At 54.6% G+C, this 16,937-nt stretch overlaps 1 protein-coding gene and 1 long non-coding RNA gene across 3 annotated transcripts in view; both read right to left on the bottom strand.

The window, feature by feature from the left end:
• The window catches only part of LOC139324765 (uncharacterized), a 55,830-nt gene extending 40,801 nt beyond the window's left edge, over positions 1–15,029 (bottom strand). Inside the window, exon 1 of one of the 2 annotated variants that reach the window (XR_011601071.1) lies at positions 14,846–15,029. This is a non-coding gene — a long non-coding RNA (uncharacterized lncRNA). Of the gene's footprint in view, positions 1–4,928; positions 4,980–14,845 lie in introns of those variants that run through there. The other variant, XR_011601070.1, reaches the window with a different exon arrangement.
• A 1,416-nt stretch (positions 15,030–16,445) lies between these two features.
• The window catches only part of DNAH2 (dynein axonemal heavy chain 2), a 115,573-nt gene continuing 115,081 nt past the window's right edge, over positions 16,446–16,937 (bottom strand). Inside the window, 2 exon segments of the mRNA XM_070954337.1 lie at positions 16,446–16,600; positions 16,731–16,881. Of these exon segments, the coding sequence (XP_070810438.1) occupies positions 16,446–16,600; positions 16,731–16,881 (306 nt within the window).

Genomic DNA, 16,937 nt, shown 5'->3' with positions numbered 1-16,937 from the left:
CGTTCCAACTCCGCGTATTCTGTAAGAAAGTGGGCACAACGGGGCAACACACTTCAAAACATTTTTAAAAATCTACGGGCTGCAAACCCCCACATTAGGACCGCTGCTATCAGGCGCCCCAGCATGCTAATGGCCGACGTAATGGGTACCCATGACGGGGCAGTGCCAACGTGCTTACCGGGGTGGCATTATCACCCCCATGGCGTGGCGAAGTCGACATGAAAGCAGCTGGCATCCTTGTGACTTGAGACTGAGGGTGCCAGCCATTGCGCCACTAAGCAGCCGAGAGCCCCAGTGCCCAGCTGCGCCTGGCAGTGCCAACGGGCACACGCAGAACGCCTTCGCGCTAGAATTCCCGGGTTCGGTTTCCCAGTTGCGGGTTCAAGAGACGCAAACTGTTTCACGCCTTGCTTCACACGCCAGTCCGCCGTGCCGTTCTCCCCAATGCCAGATTCACTTAACGACCGGTGTCACTAACTTTTATCAACGGCTGCGATCCGTTTAACGACGGCAGCAAGAAAGGCGGGTCAAAGGTGGCAGGCCACACTCAACTTGAACAAACGTCGCGCTTAACGACAGAAACGGCGGGCTCCATTGTGGACGTAAGTCGAGGACTACAGATGCGGGGGGTGGGGAAGAGGGGGTCCTTCCCTCTTAAATCAAGGAGGGAGCCATGCTGCCCTGAGGCCAATGGAAGCCCTCCTCCCCCCCACTCCACCCCAGGCAGCTTGAGAGGGGCTCCGAGTTCGAATTCTCCCACACTAATCAGGCCCATTTCTGGGAAGTAAAAAAAAAAAACCTGAGTGGGGGGGGTAACAGAGGAAGCTGGACCCCCCCCAAGACCTCCGCGATAAGCAGAATTGAGTCTGCTTATGGACAGTTGCAGGAGAGGGGAGGGGGCTGTGAGTGCCTACTCCTATTACTCCTTCCCCCCCCCCCCAGATCCAGAGGACCAATCCGGGAGCAGGGTGGGTGGGGAAGAAGGGGGCTTCCCCGTCAGCTGGCAAGCAGGAGGAGCCCACTCCCACTGCCAGGGTGGGGAACCCCCCCCCATCCCACCTCTGCTAGCAAGTCCCAGGGGGGCACCCAGGCAAATATTTATAGCTGGGGCTTGAATGGAGAGAGAGAGGGCAGGGGAGGAGAGACCCCCCCCAATCCCCCACCCTGGGTTACCCAGCAACTGGGCACGTGCGGAGGCCACGTAATCCCCCTCCCCACGACCTTTCACCCCACCTCTGACCACACTGCACCGGGAGAGGAACAGATGCGGCCAAGAGTTAGGGGCAAAATGGAGACCCCGGCCCCTCCCTCCCTCTTTCTTTCTCTCTCTCTCCCTCCTTTCTTTCTCTTGCTCTTTCTCTCTCTCTCTCTCCTTTCTCTCTTTCTTTTACTCTCCCTCCTTTCTCTTTCTCTCGCTCTTTCTCTCTCCCTCCTTTCTTTCTCTTGCTCTCTTACTCTTTCTCTCTCTCCTTTCTTTTTCTCTCCCTCCTTTCTCTTTCTCTCCTTTCTTTCTCTCTCTCTCTCTCCCCCCAATCTTTCCCCCTTTCTATTTTTTTCTTTCCCTCTCTCTTTATTTCTCACCTGCCTGCCTTCTTTCCTTCCTTCATTCTTTTCTTCCTTTTTTCTTTCTTTTTCTCTCTCCTTTCTTTTTTTCTCGCTCTTTCTCTCTCTCTCTCCCCAATCTTTCTCTCCCCCTTTCTATTTTTTTTTCTTTCCCTATCTCTTTATTTGTCGCCTGCCTGCCTTCTTTCCTTCCTTCCTTCATTCTTTCCTTCCTTTTTCTTTCTTTCTTTCTTTCTTTCTTTCTTTCTTTCTTTCTTTCTTTCTTTCTTTCTTTCTTTCTTTTCTCTTTCTTTTTCTTTCTTTCTCTTTCTTTCGCTCTTTCTCTCCCTCCCCATCTCTCTCTTTCTCTCCCCTCTCCCTCTGTCCCTCTATTTCTTTCTCTCTCTCTCTTTCTTTCCCTCCCCCTCCTCTCTCTTTCTCTCTCTTTCTCTCTCACACACACACCCTTTGTCTCCCTCCTATTTCCTGCCTCCTCTCCCAGGGCTCCTGTTTCTGCAAAAGTCCTGCCCCCCCCCAAAAAAATAGATTCCTGACCCTGCCCTGATTAGATTCTCAGACCCCTCCCCTCCCCCTACCCATTTTATTTGGGGTGGGGGCAGGAGGTACGAGGAAAATCTCTGGCCCGGCCTCAAATAAATTTACCTATTTATTTTTTGCCATTTTTCTTGCCAATTACGGGTCGTCCTCGATTTACAACTTGCTGAGGGACCGTTTTTCACACTTACGACCTTTGCAGCATTCACCCGATCACAATTCAGACGCTCGGCCGCTGACTCGTATTTATGACGGTCGCAGCATCCCGGGTGGGGTGGGGTGGGGTGGGGTGGAAGATGTCAGCCGATCCTCTTTTGCGACCTTCCAACCAGCAATGGGCGGGGGGTGGAGGGGGGGCAGAAAGCCAGCGATTCACTTAACAACCGGGTGACCAACTCATCAAACTGGCACTGCTTCATTTAACGGCGAGCAAGCTCGTCAAACGCGGCCAAACCCACAGAACCGACGCCTGGCTTAACAGCAGAGAGGCTGGGCTCAATGACAATCGTTAAGTCGAGGATCACCTGTACGCCACGGGGGACGACAACGACGATGACAGGAAGCGACAAAAGATTGTCTTAAAGAGAGATTTGCCTCCGTTCTGGTTTCTTAGGAGGGGTGAGCCCTCCCTCCCTCCCCCCCTTGGAGATAAGAAGCAGAGGTCAAAGCAGATTGAAAGGGGGGGGAGATTCCCAATTCCCCCCGTCCCCCCCCCAAGAAAGAACACACATTTTGCAGCCAACCCAACGCTGTCCCTTATTGCCGTCAAATCTGACCCACATACCCACATCCCCGGTTTCCAGCCGGATCTTCCTCCTCCTCCTCTTCTTCGTCTCTCTGACGGCTTCGGGGGGGGGGGGGGAGCGGCAGATCCCAATCCGCAGCGGCCTTGCTGCCCCACGCAATTTCCCCTTCTTCCCTTCCTTCCTTCCCTCCCTCCCTCCTTCCCCTCTTTCTCGTTCTGCTTTGCCAATTTCAAGAGAGCCCGAAAAGTTCAAATCAGGACAGCCGAAAGAGTGGCCATTATGTAAGCTGCTCGCAAAGGGAAGGCAAGGTAGGGAAGAGAGGAGGGGGGGGCTGGAGGAGGAAGAGGAGGAGGGGGGTAGTAATAGAAACAGGCGTTGGAGACCCCTGCCCCATTGAGGGCCCCCCCCCACACGTCCATCCCCCTGGCCATAGTTCCCAGCAGCCCTTAAATGCTCACCTTAAATCCTTTCTTTTGCAAAATCTCTTTTAATGGGGAGGAGAGGGGGGGGCTCACCTTCCTCCCCCTCCCAGCCGGAGGCTTTGCCCCCCACGGAGGTAAGGGGGCAGGAGGAGAGGATGGAGACCCCCCACCCCGTTTATTCGGCCCTCTCCGCTCACCTAGGGGAAGTCCCCGACTTAAAACCGTTCGGTTATAGTGACCGTTTCCAACGACACCGGAAAAAAAAGAGAGATTTAGGAGCCCTTTCTCACACTTACGACCTCCCTTTCTCAAACTTACGGCGGTCGCAGCCATCCCCGCAGTCACGGGATCAAAAGTTGGGACGCGTGGCAACTGGCTCGTATTTATGACGGTCGTGGCGTCCCGGGTGTGTGTGTGTGTGTGTCCTGTGATCTGCTTTTGCGGCGAACAAAGTCATTGGGGGAGCTGGATTCGCTTAACAACCGGGTGACTGACTTAACAACCACAGCGATTCACTTAACAACGGTGGCCAGAAAAGTTGTAAAACGGGGCAAAACTCACTTAACAAATGTTTTCACCGAGCAACGTAAGTTTGGGGCTCAAATCATGGTCATCACGCGAGGATGACCAATGTCTCACTTAGTGACATAAATTTTGGGTCCAGTTGGGGTCATAAGCCGAGGACTGCCTGTAGAAGCCATGGGACCCTCCCAATCTCCCACAGCTGCTGCTATAGTACCCCCACTCTCTGCCTCAGCCCCCAGTCTTGACTTCCTGGTCTTTGGTTATCGTTATTCCGGGTAGTCCTCGATTTATGACCATAACGGAGTCTGACTCTCATAGTCGTAAATCGGGTCATCGACATCTGGGCAGGAGTTGTAAAGTGAATGCTGTGGTTGTTAAGTGAATCCGTGGCTCGCTAGGGGGCGGATTTGTCCCAAACCCGATGTGAACGCCAGTTTTCGGGAAAACCGTCGTAAAACGTACTGACGTAACTGGGGGATATTGCAAACAGTCGTAAACATAGGTCAGTTGCTGAGGGTTTGACATGCATGGAGGAGGGGCCATCCAGCCGTAAGTCAAGGATGACCTTTATTATGATTAAACTTTAAATTTTGTCTGTCTTTGTGCTTTTAATCAGGCTGTACACCGCCCTGAGTCCTTCGGGAGAAGGGCGGTATAGAAATAAAATTAATAAATAAAATAAAAATTAATAAATGATTATTCCACCTATATATAGATAGTCCTCGATTTATGACCACTTGTTAAACCAGCCAAAAATGCCCATTCGGGAAAGTGGATTTCGACTTACGACCGTGAGATTTGCCAAATAGCCAGTTGAAAAAAACCAGGTTCATTTATGTTCTGCCTCGACCTACAACCGCAACGACATACAACCGGAATGCCCATCCCAATTGTGGTCATAAGTCGAGGACTGCCCAGTAAAACAATATTTTAAAACGGGCAAATTAGCCTTCCTCCTAAGCTTAAGGGTGACACACACACACACACACCCACACACCAAAGTACCTAGTGACCTGGAGGCTGATGGGAATTGCAGTCCTCCCTCCCCACCTCCGAGAGAGGGAGGGGGAATTCTGGGAAATGAGGCCCAGCTCCGACGGAAAATGAGGAAGAGGAAGAGGTGCACAGCTGCACTCACCGTGTCTCGCTGGCCGAAGAGGAATGAGTCCCTGGCCTGGGAGGCAAGTGGGGAGCCCTAAAACGGAAAAAAAAGGGGGGGGTTATTCATACAGAGACCCTCTTGGGTTTCTCAGTCCCGTTGGGATTGTTTTCCGAGACCCCCAAATTGTGCGATCCCCAAATTCCGGAGTTCTCCATCCTTCAGTTTCTCACGTTTGCAACTTGAAGATGGGTGGGACTTCAACTCCCAGCATTCCCCAGCCAGCAAAGCTAGACAAGTAGACGAGATTGGGAAACACTGCTGCCTGGGGAATGCTGGGAGTTGAAGTCCAGCCATCTTAATGCATGTTGCCTGGGGAATGCTGGGAGTTGAAGTCCATCCCTTAAAGCATTCTGCCTGGGGAATTCTGGGAGTGGAAGTCCAGCCATCTTAAAGCATGTTGCCTGGGGAATTCTGGGAGCTGAAGTCCATCCCTTAAAGCATTCTGCCTGGGGAATTCTGGGAGTGGAAGTCCAGCCATCTTAATGCATGCTGCCTGGGGAATTATGGGAATTGAAGTCTACATATCTTAAAGCATGCTGGCTGGGGAATTCTGGGAGTGGAAGTCCATCTTTCATGAGGCAAGGAAAAAAAGGGGGGGCAGATTTTAACCAGCCTGGGGAAGAGAAAGAGGAGGGGGCCACCTTAATCGGGACTGACCCCCACCCCATTTGGGTGGGAGGTGAAATTGGGGCAAAGCCTAGAGATTGGGGGTGGGGGGGGCAATGGGGGGGGGCTGGGAGATGAGCAGGGGGGGGGTAAGGTTGAAGGAGACTGGGAATATCAATGGGGCATCCCGGCCGGCCAAGGACGCCACCCCCCCTCCATTTGATGCCCACCCCATGCATTTAGGGCAGGGGGAGGGACGGGATGGGACATAGAGCACCCTCTAGCAGCACTAAACACCAGCCAGCTGGGGAGGATAGGCACTGTAGTCCCGACCCCTTGTCAGCCTGGAATATCTTGAATGCCTGGAAACATTGGGTTAGGCCGTGACCCCGACAGGTCGAGCAGCCAAAGCTTTTGCCAGGGGCACAGCCTGCCCCTCACTCGCCGCCTCCCCATCGTCACCCACAGTAGCCCGCCGGGGAAGATGGGTACCATAGTCCAGGCAGCCTGGAATAGCTTGAAAAAGGTGGCCAGGATAGGCTGTGACCTCACAGGTAGGGCAGCCAAAGACCTCACAGGTAAAGCTGCCAAACCACAGCCTGCCTCTCATTAACCCCCATCCCCCAGCTAAGGCAGCTGGGGAGGATGGGCCCTGTAATCCAGTCCCCAAGGCAACCTGGAGTATCTTTAAAAAAGATGGCCAGGTTAGGCCAAGACCCCCACAGGTAGATCTCTCTCTGGGGGAAGAGGGCCAGCAAAGCCTGACTCTTATTAACTCCCACTGCCGGGGAGGATGGGCCTTATAGTCCAGACCCTTTCCCCCCCCCCTCCCGCCAGGCAACCTGGAATATCTTGGAGGCCTGCAAAAGGGGGGCGGGGTGGGGGCAGGTTAGGCCGTGACCCCACAGCAGAGCAGCCAAAGCTTCTCACTTTCAACTAACCCCGGCTGGGGAGGATGGGCACTGTAATCCAGTCCCGCCAAACAAAATCTTGGGGAGACCTGGGCAAAGGGAGGGCAGATTAGGCCACAACCGTACAGGTAGAGCGGCTTGCCCCCCCTCCTCACTCCCCACCCCCGCCTAGCATGTGCAGGCGTGTTCCATGTGTGCGGGAGCGTGTCCGGGCGTGCCCTGTGGATGTGCGTGCCTGCACGTGCCGGCCTTAGCAGCTGTAGCCAAGCCCCCCCTCCACTCCCTCTCTCCCGTCCCATCGCCCCAGCAACAAAGCCGTCGCCGCGAGGCCATTGGCTGCCCGGCCGGTGACGTCATCCTGCCTGAAAAGTTAATAGGCCGGCCGGGGATGAGGGCAAACTGGGCCTGCCTGCTGTTGCCATGGCAACAAGGCAAGCACAGCAGCAGCTGAGCAGGCTCCGGCCTTCCCCCCCTCCCTCCCCGTCCTTTCCCTCCCCCTCCCTTGTGAGTGTGCACCCCCACACCCCATGTGGGTGCGAATGCCGGAGTGTGCCAGGAGGAAGCACAAGCGCATCGCCACTTCCTCTCCAAGCCCTGGGGCTGCCAGAACCTGGCAAGCCCCAGGGCCCAAGGCCCCTCCCGGAAAGGAAACGCACTCTGCACGAGCTCAGGAGCTCATGCTCCAAGCGGGCAGAGTAATGCAATCGTGCCTGTCGCCTGCCTCGGAGGGGGTGTTTTGCGCATCTCCGGACCAGGCCTCAATTGCACGGATTGGGAAAAAAAAGGCCGCCGGTTTTCCGCTTCACCACCGGGGATGGGCACGACTGGAAGCCGCCTCCGGGTTCTCCGCCAAGACTTGGGACTCCCCCCCCCCACCCGCTCGCCTTCTTCCCGTTCGGCCCCCAGCGAGTTTGCAAAAGCAGCTCGCCCCCCCCCCTTGAAAAGCCTACCCACGCAGGAGCCCGGCGTCGCCTGGCGTCGCCTGGCACGCCACTTCGCCTGCGGAACTCCCTACCACTGGATTGCAACGCCCGAGCTGGAAATACAGGTTGCCGCCGAGGACTCCTTCCCGCCTGGCAGGCCCTTTTCCCTCCACTCCACCCCCCCCCCCGGCCGCAAACCGGGAGCAACTGCCCGAACTCGTCTTGACGCGGGACGGGTTGGCAAAAACGGCGCCAGGGCCCTGGAGTTGCCAGGTGCGAGCGGGGCGTGGAGGGGGGGGTGAGCGGGTTTGCGTGGGCCGCTGTGGCTGCCTCTCCCTCCCTGCAGATGGGATGGGAAGGAGACCACAAAGAACAAGAACCTGGCATGGAGGAATATTATCAGGCACAACCGGGCAGGGCAGACAGATGGAGAGCAAAGGAGGGAGGGGGGGCACACCTGTCTCCAGGTGAGAGCAAAGGTACGTGCAGGTTAATCATTCACCCACCGCAACGGAGGCCCCCAGCAACCTCCAAGCACGCCTGGCTGCGCCTGGGGTGTGTTCCATGTACACACACACACACATGCACACACAAAGGCCGTAAGCCAAATTTACGAGGTCTATCTTTCCCCAACGAGGTGCCCTCCGGGTACGCCCGACGCCGACTCCCATCATCCCAGCCGGTCTGGAAAGGCACCAGACAGCGGTGGCTGAGATTGCCAGGTGCCTCGGGGGCATCGTTTTAGGCGTAGACGTCAAATGTTTCTCGGCCAAACAAATATAAAACGGCGCACACAACAATTTTTGGGACCGTCGTTAAACGAAATGGCGGCTCCTCTCGATTTTGCTTGTCGGAATGTTGATCGTGTGGAGAAGTGGGGGGGGGGATACTGCAGTGGTCGCAAGGGCGAGGACTGGTTGTAAGTCACATTTTTCATTGACGTCGTACGGGGAGTCCTCGGCTTATGACCAGAATTGCCGTTGGTAAGCAAGGGGACAGTTAAGTGAGTCGTACCTGATTGTCTGACAGTTTTGCCACGAACGTTAAGGGAATTAACGTTAACGTGCCACTAACGTTAAGGGTGGTTAAGCCGAGTAGTCCTCGATTTACAACAGTTCGTTTAGTGACCTGTTCAAAGTTACAACGGCGCTGAAAAAAGTGACTTATGACCATTTTTCACCCTTACCTAAATTTTACCCATTTTTCATCTAAGATTCAGTTGCTTGGCAAATGATTCCTATTTATGACAGTCGCAGTGTCCTGGATCACGTTTTGCAACCTTCCGACAAGCAAGGTCAACGGGGAAGCCAGATTCACTTAACAACATTACTCGTTTAAGAACAGCAACAATTCGCTTAGCAACGGTGGCAAGAAACATCGGAAAATTGGGGCAAAACTCACTTAGCAACCTACATTTTGGGCTCAGTTGTGGTCGTAAGTTGAGGACTACTTTGTACAAGCACCTGAATTTCGATCCAAGGTTCGTGGGGATGCTGGGACCGTCCTCAAAGCAAGAACTCTTCATAAGTCACTTTTTTCTGTGTCGAACGGTCACTAAACAAATCTTCGCACACGAGATTAACCACAGCACCGATTATGGGCAATGAAACCTGCCTCAAGTAAGATCAGAGGGCGAGGGGCCCTTCAAACTCTTCCCTGCTTAAACCCCTAACGTTGCACCCCCGGAAGTGGGAACGCCCCCCCCCACCTCTTTTTGAGGGGTGTGTGAACAACTTCCTGTTTTGCACACCTGCAAAGCAAGTAAAGGGAGCGCAGAAACCAACAACTCCTACATTCACCTCAAGCATGATGTGGAGGGGGTCGGGAACATTCCCCACAACTTGGGAGGGTAGGGGGTATCAATTGTGCCCGGGCTGGAATTTGTTCCTATTGGGCACGGCTGCCTGGCAGTGTTTCTCAACCCCTTGAGAACGGGTGGACTTCAACTCCCAGAATTCCCCGACGCTAACGCATTCCTTTTGATGTGTATGCCCATTGTGGACTGCATACTCTCTTCTAATCCCTTCCTCTGCAATCTCTCTGCTCTAGGAGGTAAAGAGAAAGAACAGCACAGGGATGGCTGGCTGGGGAATTCTGGGAGTAGAAGTCCACTCGTTTTAAAGGGGGCTGAGGTTGAGAAGCACTGCTGGTGGGGACACCAAGACCCCCGTCCTCGCTCAACTGCATACTCTCTTCTAATCCCTTCCTCTGCAATCTCTCTGCTGTAGGAGGTAAAGAGAAAAAAAAGCACAGGGCTGGCTGGGGAATTCTGGGAGTCGAAGTCCACCCATTTTAAAGGGGGCTGAGGTTGAGAAACACTGCTGGTGGGGACACCGAGATCTCCCATCCTCGCTCAACTGCATACTCTCTTCTAATCCCTTCCTCTGCAATCTCTCTGCTCTAGGAGGTAAAGAGGAAAAAAAAAGCACAGGGCTGGCTGGGGAATTCTGGGAGTCGAAGTCCACCCATTTTAAAGGGGGCTGAGGTTGAGAAACACTGCTGGTGGGGACACCGAGATCCCCCGTCCTCGCTCAACTGCATACTCTCTTCTAATCCCTTCCTCTGCAATCTCTCTGCTGTAGGAGGTAAAGAGAAAAAAAAGCACAGGGCTGGCTGGGGAATTCTGGGAGTCGAAGTCCACCCATTTTAAAGGGGGCTGAGGTTGAGAAACACTGCTGGTGGGGACACCGAGATCTCCCGTCCTCGCTCAACTGCATACTCTCTTCTAATCCCTTCCTCTGCAATCTCTCTGCTCTAGGAGGTAAAGAGGGAAAAAAAGCATAGGGCTGACTGGGGAATTCTGGGAGTTGAAGTCACCCGTCTTAAAGGGGGCTGAGGTCAAGAAACACTGCAGGTGGGAACACCAAGACCCCCGTCCTCGCTCCCAGTGGATCGAGGCACCCTTCCCTCCCCAAAGAGAGAGAGACTTCTGAAACGAGAGTTTCAGATAAAATTTCTCCCAAATCCTACTTGCAAACGTCCGGAATTGACTTGGCAAACCCGACTTGATTTAATTCAAGACTCAAAATCCACTTTCTAAGTCTTGGGCAGTCCTCAAACTTACGACCACAATTGAGGCTGAAACGCTCAGCGAGCCAGTGGTAAGTTGAGGCTCGCCCCATTTTACGACTTTGCTGGCCGCAGTTGTTAAGTGAATCCTCGCCCTTTCGAGGTTAGCACAGGTAGCCCTCAATGTACGGCCGCAACAGACACCCCCCCCAAATTCCTACCGCTCAGCAAGACCGTGGTTAAGAGATCCTTGCCCCGTTTTATGACCGCCGTCGTGAAGCGAATCGCGGCCTTGTGAAGTCTGTGAGGCCGGTGGTTAAACGAACCGGCCTTCCCCGTCGACCTTGCTTGCCAGAAGGTCAATCACGTGACCCCAGGTGCACGATAGTAAGCCCCCCCAAATTTGGATCACGCGACCACGAGGATGCTTTGAACCGTCACTAAACAAATGCTTGTAAATTGAGGACTACTGGTGTTGAATGTTAGCTCCCTTCTCCGAAGGGGACCGTTTTCAGACCCAGCTGCCACAGCATTTCCAGACAATGGGATACGGAGTCACGAAAGACTCTCCTGCCATCGTACGATCCCACCTGCTCACCTGACACAGGTGTGACATATGGCTGCTCAGATAAACAACAAAGAACGGAGAAGTTTCGCTTTCATCCCGCAGGATTCTGTTGGTTTGTTTTTTTAATATATATATATAACTTAATATATATATAATATATATATATTAACTTAAGATCTGTTCGTTTTAATCTAGGTATTCCTTGCCTTACAACAGTTCATTTAGTGACCGCTCAAAGTTACAACAGCGCCGGAAAAAAAAAAAACCCGACTCACGACCGTTTTCCACGCTTTACGACCCTTGCCGCATTCTCTCGACTCACACTTAACGACGCAGCATCCCCGCAGTCCCACGATCGAAATTCAGGCGCTCGGCAACGGACTCACGTTTTACGACGGTCGCACCCGGGGTAATCAATGCGGGTCACGCGATCCCCTTTTGCGACCTTCAACAGCGAGGGGGGACGCCGGATTCGCAGAACGACCGTGTCCCTCACCTTAACACCCGCAGTGATTCACTTAACAGCCGGGGCGAGAAAACTCGTAAAACGAGGGGGAAAACTCACTCAACGCCTGTCTCGCTGAGCAACTAGACAGTTCAGGCTCGGTCGTGGCCGTAAATCGAGGACTACTTATATTTAACCTTGTACCGCGTTTCTAAGCTGTCCAGCGTCGCCAGACGGGTCAGATGGATGGCATATAAATTTAATTTATTAAGAAATAAAATGAAACAATTCGACATCGGGGGTGTGCCGAAGAGATGTCCCTGCAAAACTTTTTAAAGAGTGGAGAGAAGACACTAAAAGCAGTGCTGCCTAGGGGTTAGACCCAGGCTGGGGATGATGGTGAGAACGATTGGTGAGCCCTAACGGACTCAGCCGCGCGGAGTGAAGTGTGGCCTTCTCAAGTTTCCAACCGACTCCAATGAACCAGGCGCCGCGGGAATTGAAGCACCCTTTCCGGAATTAAATTAAGCATTAAAAATATATTTTGGGAGGCTTTGGCAAACTACTCCTGGTTTTGCAAATCCAGAAACCGGGCCCTTCTCCCTCCTCCTGGCATCTGTCTCTCTGCAGAAATCAAAAGTCCCAGGGGAGGGGTGGGTTTGAAATTCTCCACCGCATTAAACAAGCTTCTAGTCCCTAAGAGAGGAGAAATGAGAGCTAGGCGTTTGGTAAACATGTTCTTCGCACCTGCTCATTAAAGCGACAACATATGGGCCTGGAACCTAGGGAAAGAGTTAGGGAGCCCCGGCTAAATTGGCTGAAAACGGTAATTAAGACGAGAATTACAGCCTCGCTTTCGAGTAAGAAGAGACCAAGATTGAGGGTTTTGGACCCAAACAGCTGGCAGCGAAGGAAGGGGAGGGGGCAGCGTGTGTGAGTTTGTGTGCGTGTGAAAATATACCTTTTTTTTTTTTTTTTGGCAACCGAGCCAAAAAATATCTTTTAAAAAACCCAGGCGGCTTTTCTGGACCGAACAATTTGCCAAAGTTTTGGCTTCGTTTTCGAACAGTCGAAGCGCGACGCGTGTTCTCCTTAAGAACATTAAGGACCTAAAGTTGTGTGAACAAATTGTGTCTGGTTCGTGCATGAAATGAAAATAAGGGGAATGTTTTGCACAAAGGCAGCAAATCTTTTATTTTTATTTATTTATTTTTTTTAAAAAAAACAACAACAACAACTCAGGATCCAAGATCCTAAAATTGGAATCCAGAGCTCGTTTGCGCTCTGTGCATGCTCAGGGACATTGATCGTGGGCTGAGAGAAAGTGGCAGGCTTTCAAGAACTCGCTGTCACCTGGTCTCTAGCTTTGACCACTATACCGCACAGTCTTTTTTTTTTAAAAAAAAAGAAAACTTTTTTTAAAAATGTTTAATTTTTTTCAACCAATTTAGTCTAAACTACGGAAAGGGGTTTCTTTTGCTTTCCTAATGATTGGTTGCCCTCTGGTGGCCATCCCATTGCATTACAACACCCATTTGCAAAAAGAGGTGGGATCACAACTCCCATCCTGTGGCTCTGCAGGCTGGGGACGATGGGACCTTCCTCCCTACACCTGGAGAAAAACCACGCTGAGAAACGCAAGAGCGCTCGGTTTTGTGCTTGGCAGGCCCCGTCGGTCTCTTTATGCGTTCCGTGTTGGCTCTTTGCGGCACTCTGCACGAGCTCAGGAGCTACCCACCTGTTTCATTAATAGAGCCAAGCCAAATCCAAGTCCTAATATAAATTTGGGAGAGCCAACGTCCATTTGGAGGCAATCCTAAGACTTTTCTCACTAAGCCAGGATTTAGGGCTTGGAGTTACAGCAAACAAACCCAGAAATGATGGTTTATAATGCAGCGATTGGATTCAAACCTGGGTTGTGGGGGGGTGGGAAGAGAGAATCATGGTTTGGTTTGTGAGAGTTGGGTCCCTGGAAGGAAAGCAGTATTGCAGGGGGGGGGGAAAGTTTTTCAAACTTGATGGCTTCGAGATGGATGGACTTCAACTCCCAGAATTCCCCAGCCAGTTTGGGGAATTCTGGGAATTGAAGTCCACCCATCTTCAAGTTAGAAAAATTTTTGGTACAGAACACGTTGGTTTGATATTCTGGCTCCCATTCAGAATTTTGGCTTACGGGGAGGGTCCTGCTCAGAGATACCCCCACCCAATAAAGGGGAGGGGGCTAAACCTGGGTCTCCCCCCCCCAGCCAAAGGTGGAGGGGGGGCTGAACCTGGATCTCCCCACTTCTAGGCTGCCCCCCAATAAATAAACCCACCAGATGCTCCTGCCTGATCTTTAATTTCTCCCCTCTGCCAGCTTCACCCCACTTGCAGGCAGCTGTGGCACAGGGCGAGCCCTCCCCCCTCCTGATTGGTCCAAACAGCTGCCAGGGTTCAGTCAAGCCGTCCAATAGGAAAGCCAGCTGCCAGCTGAAGCGCCCCCTCCCCAAACACCCACCCACCCTTTTCTTCATTTACATTTCAAAACAGTCGAGCAGAGAGAAAAAAAATGCAGAATTTTTCTGAGTTTTTTTTTTTTTTTTTGCGTGGGTTTTTTTTGATGCCCATCCAAGAGAGAATTGGCACCTCCAGCATCAAGCTGGCTTGTTTTGGGTCCCCATTTAAACCAAGATATGATGGCTTACGCGAGTCAAGGGCGGAAAGGTTTGCAGGGTGCTGGGTTCGAGTTTCACCAACCCCAAGGAAGCAACCTTGGCCCGTTCTGTGGGTGAGATTTTACCCACGCAGCGCGTGCAAACGTGCAAGGGAAGCCTGCCGCGTGTAAAAACCCAGCCAAACGAACCCCGGGAAGCGTGGAGAGAGAGGGGGGGGAGTGAGTGACAAGGGGATTTCCACCCACCCACTCATTTCACGAGGGTCCCCCATCGATGGAGGAGGAGGAGGAGGAGGAGGAAGGCCAGCTGGGGAAGAGACCCCCGGGCCGGAGAGGCTGAAGAATCTCAGGTTGGGAGACCCCAGCGCAGCCCCCTCCCCTAACCCAACCCCTCCCTGGCGTGGGGAGGGGGCTCAGCCTTCCTCCTCCCCACCCCCGAAGCAGGAAAATGCAACTCAAAGAAAGACCCTCCAAGGGAGAGGGTGGGTGGGTGAGGCAGCCGGGTGAGGTGGGGGGTGGGTGCAAAAAGGAGGAGGGGGCCCGCGAGACCCCCGCCCCATTCTGCCTGCCCCCTCCTTCCCTCCCCGACCTTGCAAATCCACGGAGTAACGAGGGAGGAGAGGGGAAGCCCACCGCCCCTCCCAGACAAATTTGAGACCCTCCCCTCTTTTGGGAATGAGAGCCCTCCCCCCTCCCCACCTAGAGACCCCCTTTTGAAGGGAGGGAGGGGCGGCCGTCCCGGGACCAAAGTCCGGCGAAGTTGCGCACTTTCGCTTACCTGGCACTGCGGGGCAGCCGAAGCCCCCTGCCCAGGTCCTGCCGGGACCCCGAGGCTGCAATGCACCGGCATTGGGAGGGAGGGGGGGGTGGGAGGGAGGGCTGTCCCCCCACCCCACCCCACCCCACCCCCGTCGCGCGTGGGGCGGCGGTGCCCTGGAAAAGTACCGCCCGTTGCGCAGTTGCATTTCCCGACGCGGCTGCCCAGCTGGCGCTAACACCCCCCCACACACACTGCCTGGCAAGGAGTCGCCCCTCCCTCCCCCGCCGCCACGCCCCCCTCCCCAATCACCCCGCCCCCCCTGCCTGCCCAGGGGAAGGGGCACCCCGAGGCATGTAGACCACCCCCTCTTGGCAAGGAAAGGAAGGTGCCCCTTTCTCCCCCTGTGCCAAGCTGGCAGCCTCCCTCCTCCCCTCCTAGGGACCCCCCAACTCTCCCCTCCACTGGCTTCCTTAGCCCCCTAACTGGCCTGGACACTAGCTGGCAACCCACCCCCCACTCACCCCGCCTCCTGGTTCCTGCCTGCCACGGGGAAGGGGCACCCCGAGGCATGTAGACCATCCCCGCTTTCTGTCCTTGTGCCCAGCTGGCAGCCTCTCTCTCTCTCTCTCTCTCTCTCTCCCATGGTTCCTGAATAAGCTGGACCCTCAACTCTCTCCCCCACCCCACTGGCTTCCTGAGCCCCCTAACTGGACTGGGCACCGTCTGGCTGACCCCCACCCGCACCCCACTCCACCCTGCCCCTTGCATGTAGACCATCCTGGCTTGGCAAGGAAAGGAGGGTGCCCCCTTTTTTCCCCTGTGCCCAGCTGGCAGCCTCCTTCCCTCCCTCTCAGGGCTCCCGTATGAGCCAGACCCCCAATCTCCCCCCCCCCGATTCCTTAGCCCCCCCTGCTAACCCCACCCCTGCCATGAGGAAGGGATACCCAGAGGCATATAGACTACCCCGGCTTGGCAAGGAAAGGAGGGTGACCCTTTCTCCCTGTGCCCAGCTGGCAGCTTCCTGCCCTCCCTCCCAGGGCTCCCGTATGAGCCAGACCCCCAATCTCCCCCCGCCCCGGATTCCTTAGCTCCATAACTGGCCTGGGCACTAGCTGCCCCCTGTCACTCCGTCCCCCGATTCCTGCCTACCCAGAGGAAGGGGCACCCTGAGGCACGTAGACCACCCCATCTTGGCAAGGAAAGGAGGGTACTCCTTTCTCGTGCCCAGCTGGCAACCTCCCTCTCCCTTCCTTCCCTTTCTCCCTCCCTCCCTCTCAGGGCTCCTGCCTGAGCCGGACCCCCAGCTGCCCCCTTCCATCGGTTTCCTTAGCCCCCTAACTGGCCTGGGCCCTAGCTGGACTCCTTCTCTCGACCAGCCTTGTTGAGGTTGGGAGGGGGGGGCTGTCACCCCAAAATCTGGGGTTGGGGGAGGCAGCTCAAGCCCCCTCCCCAATCTATGAGTTTGTGGGGAGTATGGCCGGAATGAAGACCGCCCCCCAAACTTTGCTGGGCACCCCCTAAAAACAGTCACTTTAAATGAAACAGCTTTATTTAATTTCCTAGAGGGGCTGGGGGTGGGGTGGGGGTCATAAGGAGATAGGGGGGTCGGTCCCCAGTTTCACGTATCCAGGCTCATCAGCAGGGCGGTGCCACGCTTGATCCAGTGGTCGGGGGGCATGGCTCCGGAGCGCAGGTCCACTCCGATGACAAAGGAGGGACGCCCGGAGGTGCCCGCCCGGTTCGGGTAGTAGTAGCAAGGGCAGGAGTAGATGCCTGGTAGGGGGTGGGGAGGGAGAAGAAGAGAGAGAGAGAGGAGGGCCCGATGGGTCAGGGTCACAGGGAAGGGAGGACACTGCTGCGCCCCCCCCCAGACCCCTGCCCACCGGTGCCCGCCTATGCCCACCTTTGCCGCTCTTCTTCTTGTTCTCCACGGGCTTGAAGTGAATGGTGGGAATGGGGCAGACGAGCTGCATGGGCTCGGCCTCCACCAGGCAGGAGTTCTTCTTGTCCCAGCCGGCCCCCTCCAGGAAAAGACCCCGGATCCACACCCCCTCCTGCATGGGGGGAGAAGGGAGGGCAGAGGGTGAAGCGGCCTTCTTCCAAAGGGGAC

The sequence above is a fragment of the Pituophis catenifer genome, unplaced genomic scaffold (assembly GCF_029215685.1).
Source record: "Pituophis catenifer annectens isolate HBS135680 unplaced genomic scaffold, rPitCat1.0.hap2 SCAF_15, whole genome shotgun sequence".
Classification (NCBI taxonomy): domain Eukaryota; kingdom Metazoa; phylum Chordata; class Lepidosauria; order Squamata; family Colubridae; genus Pituophis; species Pituophis catenifer.
This window is presented reverse-complemented; position numbering and strand designations above follow the sequence as displayed.